The 7,110-nt window shown below is 37.4% G+C and overlaps 1 protein-coding gene across 2 annotated transcripts; it reads left to right on the top strand.

Moving 5' to 3' along the window:
- Positions 1-632: 632 nt before the first annotated feature.
- On the top strand, positions 633-6,856 carry LOC122085899 (probable glycosyltransferase At5g03795). 2 transcript variants are annotated; one of them, XM_042654508.1, is made up of 6 exons: positions 633-889; positions 1,455-1,898; positions 2,004-2,134; positions 4,111-4,459; positions 5,153-6,127; positions 6,615-6,856. In XM_042654508.1, the coding sequence occupies exons 1-5, from the start codon at positions 695-697 to the stop codon at positions 5,840-5,842; spliced, it is 1,809 nt and encodes a 602-aa protein (XP_042510442.1). In that variant the 5' UTR covers positions 633-694; the 3' UTR covers positions 5,843-6,127; positions 6,615-6,856. The 2 variants fall into 2 exon arrangements, with proteins under 2 accessions (XP_042510442.1, XP_042510443.1); XM_042654509.1 differs by having other exon boundaries at positions 781-889; positions 1,242-1,898.
- Positions 6,857-7,110: the final 254 nt, after the last annotated feature.

Genomic DNA, 7,110 nt, shown 5'->3' with positions numbered 1-7,110 from the left:
TAACGTGCATATATATTTGATTGGAAGAAAGAGAAAAGTAGAAGGAAAAAATTCATTGGAGAGGATCCAGAATCTCTTCTATTGGCATAAGAAGTGGGATGGATCTTGGAATCCGACATGAACCCTTAGGTTGTGTTTGGTAGCCAAGAGCAGAAAAGAAAAAAGTATAATTTTTGTACTTTTTTCTTTGGATTAATAATTTTTTTTTGCACTTGGTATGTCTTCACACATGAGAATATTTCTCTTTTTAAATTCAAAATTTCTTTGGGAATTGTGAATTTTTTTTTTTGTTCCCTCAAATTTTTTTTTGCCAAAAACACAAGAAAACATGAGAAAATATGAAAACATAATAAGACAAAAAATGAATGATTACACAATGATTTCCTATGTGTCTATCTCTCTTAACTTTAATTTTTTTTTGATTTTTTTTTTATTTTATTTTCTTCTTTTGGTAATCAAATATACATACTCTTTTTATTTTCTCACTATTTCTTATATTTTATTTTCATTTATTTTCTAGATTCTTTTCTCTTTCCTTTTCTTCTCTTGGCTACCAAACATAGCCTTACTGAATCTCGACTCATGTAATAAAACTGAACAATCCAAAAAATTACAACTTGGGACGTAGAGAATAGGGATTGTTCGCAAGGTCGTCGGTCTTGGTCGTCCACTTCGGATCGCGGTGTTGTTCGGAATGATGACGACAGCGTTCTTCGCCGTTTCCCGGCTGAAGTTCAGACACGTAAGCTCATTGTGGACCCTACATTTAGAAAAGGCGCCAAATTTCGGAATACTTTACATCAGTTATCATTCGCGCCTTTGGTTTCCACCTGCTACGCTCACCGCCTACCGTCGGAGGTCACACCAACCAACTCTTGCTGAAACGACGGTAACTCTCTTTCTCTCATCTCTTCTGCTTTGCGACTTTGTTTTTTCATTTTTTGATTCTGCACGAATTTTTTTTTTCCTTTCTTTTTTTTGGGTTACTAGAAAGAGATAATCCTCAATTAGCTCTTATTCATTCTTGATCTGTCTATGGAGGTGAGGAATTCACTACTGCGTCAAGAGGGGTTCATCCCAATTGTTCTCTCTTTTAATTTTTGATATTTCTTACAAACATTTTTTCTTAATCAATGCGGAAGCCTTTTTATTGTGGATTGTCTTCACTGTTACTGGTGTGATGGCTTCCTTATTCTGCAATTTAAGATAACCCATTTCACTTTCTTGGCCGCATCTGCCAGTTTATTGCTTTTATATCTGGGTGTTGTGAGTTCGAATTGTGACTTTAATGAGAGAGGAATCAGATGTTGGCCTCGTTGGAGAATCTGGTTTGTTTATCAAAATTTTTACAACCAGATGGGTAATGTTGCCTTTAGAAATGTCTCTGGTTTTTGGAAGCAATATGGTCTGCTAGAATGTCAGGTACTGATGATGATATGAAGAATGTATTGCAGCTTATCTCTACCACTCTGATGAGAGTAGTCAGACGCCGACGCCCAGGTTACAGAATCAATTGGAGAAAGCTGTTTTTTATTGCAGCCATTATGACAACAGCTGTGACTCTGCTTCAGACCTGCACACTCCCTAATCCTCTTGCAATCTGGTTTCCTTTGCCATCGGTAAAAGTTTCATCATACAAAGCCTTGAATGGTTCAGGGCAGGTGAATGAAGCTCTTCCTCTGGCAAGTACTGAACAGATTTCACCGCTTCCAATTTCACATAATACTACTCTGAATTCTACTGGATCAAGACAATCAGTGAGAGGCTTGGAAAAGAATCCCAAAGATTCGCCAATGAGAAATTCTAGAAGGAGGAGAAAGAAGAATGTTAGGAAAGGCAAGTCTGATGAACCGGAGGTTGCACCTCCTCCTCCTAGAGCTGATCCCTCTCCCTGGCAGGTAGAATCTATTGGGTTTTCACATTTCTTCTTTTTTCTCATGTATAAGAAGCTGGGGAGTTCATTAATCTTATCATATTGGTTTTCTTTGGTCTTAACTAAGTAGAGATACGTATGGTCATTGCCACCTGATAAAGCACTTGTGTATGCCAAGAAAGAGATAAACCGTGCTCCAATAGTCACTGAAGATCCTGATCTCTATGTCCCTTTGTTTCGGAATCTTTCTATTTTTAAAAGGTGAGAATTATAAAAGTTCCATAAGCAATTTTGTCATGCTTTGTAGTATTTGTTTAGGATGGAATTATGAATTGGTCTGAAACATAAAATGCATTTATAATTTTTTATACGATCAATATTTAGCACTGGCAACAGGAGCTATATCTTAAACAAAGATTTTGCCAGTCACTTATTCTCTTGAGTAGCTAGTAATTGAAAATTCTTGTTTTGTCCTACTTGTCTTGTCTTTTTGGATGTTAGAAGATAGAGTTGGGTGTGGTATTACACTCATGAATTTTATGATCACTTGAAGCACACTCTTGTCTGCCAGTGTACAGTGTGGTGCATAAGGCACGCAGGAGTTGGCTTCAATATGTAATGATTCTGTTAGGGGTCATTGCTATAAAGCAATTGTTAAGAATAGGAAGCCCCTTGTGATTGGGTTTTCTCCCCCCTGGTCTTATTTAAATTCTCTGTTGTATCAACAAAGAAAAGTTGACTTTTCTCTGTATACCCTTTTGATTGCCAACCACTGCACATGAATCCTAACCATCTTTCTAGCTAAAAAAAATAAGTTCTGAAACTTAAGAGGAGGAAATTAGGCTTTAGTGAAGGGGAATGAATAGGAAACATTAAATCATGATCATTTCCTTTATCAACTCAATTAAAGTTTGAAAGATTGACATCATAGAATATTGAAAGGTTGAGATCATAGAAATACAGTTCAGTGGAGGCAGTGAAGGTTTGCTTTGGAGTTATCTAGCAGGCATGAATCAGATCTGAATTGAAGGAATTTGTAAAACAGAAACAAGACCACTATGCTTGATGGAGTAGAATATCGAACAACCATGGAACATGTTGGCTGACGGGTTTTTCTTAATCTCCTCCAATTCAATTTTCCTAATTAGAAAGGGAAAATTTTCTTATAAAACTTGATAATTCTCTCATCTTATATGGGGCACCTGAAAATCTAGAATCTATCCATAATCCATTTAATTGCTGTTGTTAATCTGTAGGAATCTTTGGCTATTTGGAAATAGGGATCGCTCTCATACTCTCTCCTCCCTGATCATGTGGGTCTCCCCTCCCATGCGCCATTGTATTGGCGTGGGAGGTGCCATTTCATGCGAGTAGCATGTAGATCCCTTGTCCTTCGAAGCAATTCTGATGAATATGGTTGTAACTGGGATTTGAGTGCAAGAAATGGAAGTTACCATTATTGTAACTTCACATATTGCATTTAAAATTGCTCCCTGTAACCATTTTTTTTTTGTTAGCCTTGGTCATTCATACTTGTTAGGTTAGCTGACAGTATATAAAGTGGCATAGTCTTGGGCAAAAGCTGTAGTCATTTATTTACTCAGCAACAAATCCCTTTTGACTGAGGCATAATGAAAATGTGTGGGGTAATCAAAACAGCATTGTAGTGTTCTTGCATAGTCCATTGCCTTATTGGAACTTTGTATGCTTGTATCAAAGAAACTTGAAATGGTTTTGCACCTCTTTGTTGTCCTTTGGTAATGTTTCATTGCCTCTGTGCAGCCTAGACTGAATGATGGGCTGAATACTGCTGCTCTCTGAGGGGTCAGGTCAATGACGTTTATCATATCCAAATGTTTTATTGTGTCTCTAGCTCTTTCTCATATCAGAATTTGGCCATATACCAGAACTCTGCCATATATCCTTACTATAAGAATTCCATGTTTCTAGCTGTTTCTCATCATCTTCCTTGAATTTGTATATAATTTAATCTAGATCTAGATATTCTTGATCACTATGTGAAGTTATGGGATAATACAAAATTATGACTGTATTTGTGAGCCAGCTTCTGTTTAACTTCTATTTTAATCATGGTTATGTTTCACCCAGATATCATATTATACAAGATAGAATTAGTAGCAAGATGTTTGCTTCCTTGAAGAAATTTGTTAGATTCTCTTCCAGTCTTTCCCCTGGAAATTGTTACATTTAAAAGCATATAAATTTCAACATTCCAGGAGCTATGAATTGATGGAAAACATACTTAAAGTTTACATCTACCCTGATGGAAAGAGGCCAATTTTTCACAACCCACATCTGAGAGGCATTTACGCTTCTGAGGGATGGTTTATGAAGTTAATTGAGGAAAACAGGCAGTTTGTCACGAGGGACCCGAAAAAAGCTCACTTATTCTATCTTCCATATAGTTCACGCCAGCTGGAGCTTGCTCTTTATGTACCTGACTCACATAATTTACGACCTTTATCAAAATATCTGAGGGACTATGTGAACATGATTGCTGCAAAATATCCTTTCTGGAATCGCAATCGAGGATCAGATCATTTTCTGGTTGCTTGCCATGACTGGGTATGTTGTGCTTCTCCTGTCTCTACTGTCTGCTTAAACATGTTAATTTTATTTTCCTAACTGCATAAGATCTTATCATTATGTTAGAGTCAAAAGCAACCAGATTGGCCCAACCCAAGTTTTGCTCTAATTGTTGATTCGGTATAATCTCTACGGGATTATATGACTGTGGCTTATAATCCCTGTGGATTATGGTAGTAGGGCGGAAGCATTACATATGAAAATTAATGTAACTATTATAGTACATCATAGATTAGAGGTACATGACAATAATAAGCCAACCTGACCAAACCTGATCTCCCCCTCCTCCCTCAAGGGTGAGGGAATTAGTTGGACTGGATTAGGATAGGAGAACTTCAACCAGTCTGTTGGGGCGGGGTTGGTTAGGTTTGAGAGTGGTTACTTTCTGCGTAGGCTAGGGCTGACATCAACCTGGACCAATCTGGTAATTTCTCACCAAGGAGATATCTATGGTTGATTTTTTTATTTTTTTTATTTTTATTCTCTTTTTTCTACAAAAATTTAATTTGAAAATACAGCTAACTCAGTAGCTGACATTGTCACTCTTCCTCCAAGTTATCAAGGCAATATGTGAAACTTGAGAAATTCTTTTTCAAAGTTCAAAACATAAATAGTTTTGATCTAGTCCAGATTCTCAGAGTTATTTTCTCACCTAATCTTAATCTTGTGCAGGGTCCATACACTGTGACTGAACACAAGGAACTTAGAAGAAACACCATAAAAGCTCTCTGCAATGCTGACCTATCTGAAGGAATCTTTGTTGCTGGAAAGGATGTCTCCCTTCCAGAAACCACAATTAGAAATCCCCGAAAACCTCTTAGATATGTTGGAGGGAAAAGAGTTTCTCAGCGCCCAATCCTTGCCTTCTTTGCGGGAAACATGCATGGTAGGGTCCGCCCCATATTGCTGAAACACTGGGGTGATAAAGATGAAGACATGAGGATATATGGGCCTCTTCCACTCAGTGTCTCTAGGAAGATGTCTTACGTTGAACACATGAAATCAAGCAAATTTTGTATCTGTCCAATGGGGTTCGAGGTGAACAGCCCTAGGATTGTTGAAGCATTCTACTATGAGTGTGTTCCAGTGATCATTGCAGATAATTTTGTCCCTCCATTCAATGAAGTGCTAGATTGGAGTGCGTTTTCTGTGATTGTGGCAGAAAAGGATATAGCAAATCTGAAGGAGATTCTCCTGGCTATACCCTTGAGACGCTATCTTTCTATGCAAATAAATGTGAAGATGTTGCAGAAGCATTTTCTTTGGAATCCGAGACCAATCAGATATGATTTATTTCACATGGTTTTGCATTCAATTTGGTTTAGTCGGCTGAACCAGATTGAACTTTCTCAGGACTCTTGATAATATCTCTAGGTGATTAGTTTGGTGTACAATTTCTTTTGCTAAAAACAGACTATCTTGCATAAGGTGGCGAACCTTGAAGAGGATAAAAGGACTCCAAACAGGTACAATAATGTTATCAACATTTGAGAAGGGGGTTCTGCTGGTATTTTTGTGAAGTCAAAGGTGCCAGCTCTTTTTGTCTGGTTGGGAGTGTACAGTTTTACATACAGGGATCTGCAAGTTTTGGTGAGTATCTGACGAGAAGAAACAGTAGTGGACCAGAATGATGATTTTGTATTGTAGGTATGGCCTCAATTGACAATGCTATCTTTTGCATAGTTGTTTTAAACCATAAGTCCATAATTGTAATTTTCATAGCATACAATCTTGAAATTTAAAATAGTAATTTAAGTACCCATGCAAGGGAATTCCATGGTCTGATTATTAGAATGATCGGACCAACCTCTTTTATATCTTTCCTTCTTTTTTTTTTTGTGTTGGGGTGGGGGGTTGAGGTGTGGGTAGATGAGGGATTAGGTCTCTCTGTTCTCCGAGTGAGGTCTGGAAACAGAAGAGTATGTTAACATATTTAAAATTCAGGTCTTGATTGATTACTGGTAGAGAACGAACGACAGGATACTTCAATATTAAAACTACGAACTCAACAGATAATGAGAGAAAACTGAAATTATTACAAAAATTGTTGGTTTTTGCATTATGTCCTCTTATCCATCATCTTGTTCTTCTCTGTCTTCCTTGAAATCTAAAGTACCATGATCCTCAATTGCAGGGAAAGCAAGAATTCTCATAGTTACCAGTAATGACATCCTGAAGGAGGCGGGAGGCAGCCAGGTACTTCATGTAAACAAGATCCCTTTGTGTCATAGCATATTAAAAAAAAAGGAGAGAGAGAGGATCGATCCAATTAATTGTTGTTCATAGGATCATTTTTCTTTTCTCTTCATTCTTTTGTATGAATAAACTGGCTATGTTCTTGAGGCAATAAGAATTGCTTAAGTCTGTGGGGTGCAACACTGGGACAGGTGAATCATTTTTGAGAGTCCAGCATTTCTTCACTTTGAAGACTCTTTTCAATGGCTATATTTTAAATATCTTCACCTCACCAAAGGATACAGCTCAATAAATATATTGAGACAACTAATACAAATTTGGAGTATATCCCCCCCCCCCTTTTTTGGCTTCCTGATTCTCCAAATCATCGATTACTACAAGTCTGCTCAACTGCTACCAATTACAATTTGCATCCTTGATCTTGCAAATACATC

Source organism: Macadamia integrifolia, chromosome 8 (assembly GCF_013358625.1).
Source record: "Macadamia integrifolia cultivar HAES 741 chromosome 8, SCU_Mint_v3, whole genome shotgun sequence".
Lineage (NCBI taxonomy): Eukaryota > Viridiplantae > Streptophyta > Magnoliopsida > Proteales > Proteaceae > Macadamia > Macadamia integrifolia.
The sequence above is the reverse complement of the archived record's forward strand: the minus strand, read 5'-3'. Positions and strand labels throughout refer to the sequence as shown.

What these genes read in the sequence shown, in the direction of transcription:
- LOC122085899 (XM_042654508.1), top strand. Translation starts at nt 695, where the DNA reads ATGATGACGACAGCGTTCTTCGCCGTTTCCCGGCTGAAGTTCAGACAC. An exon ending in CAACTCTTGCTGAAACGACG is followed by an intron (nt 890 to 1,454) that starts GTAACTCTCTTT and finishes AATGTATTGCAG; the next exon opens with CTTATCTCTACCACTCTGAT. An exon ending in CTGATCCCTCTCCCTGGCAG is followed by an intron (nt 1,899 to 2,003) that starts GTAGAATCTATT and finishes TTAACTAAGTAG; the next exon opens with AGATACGTATGGTCATTGCC.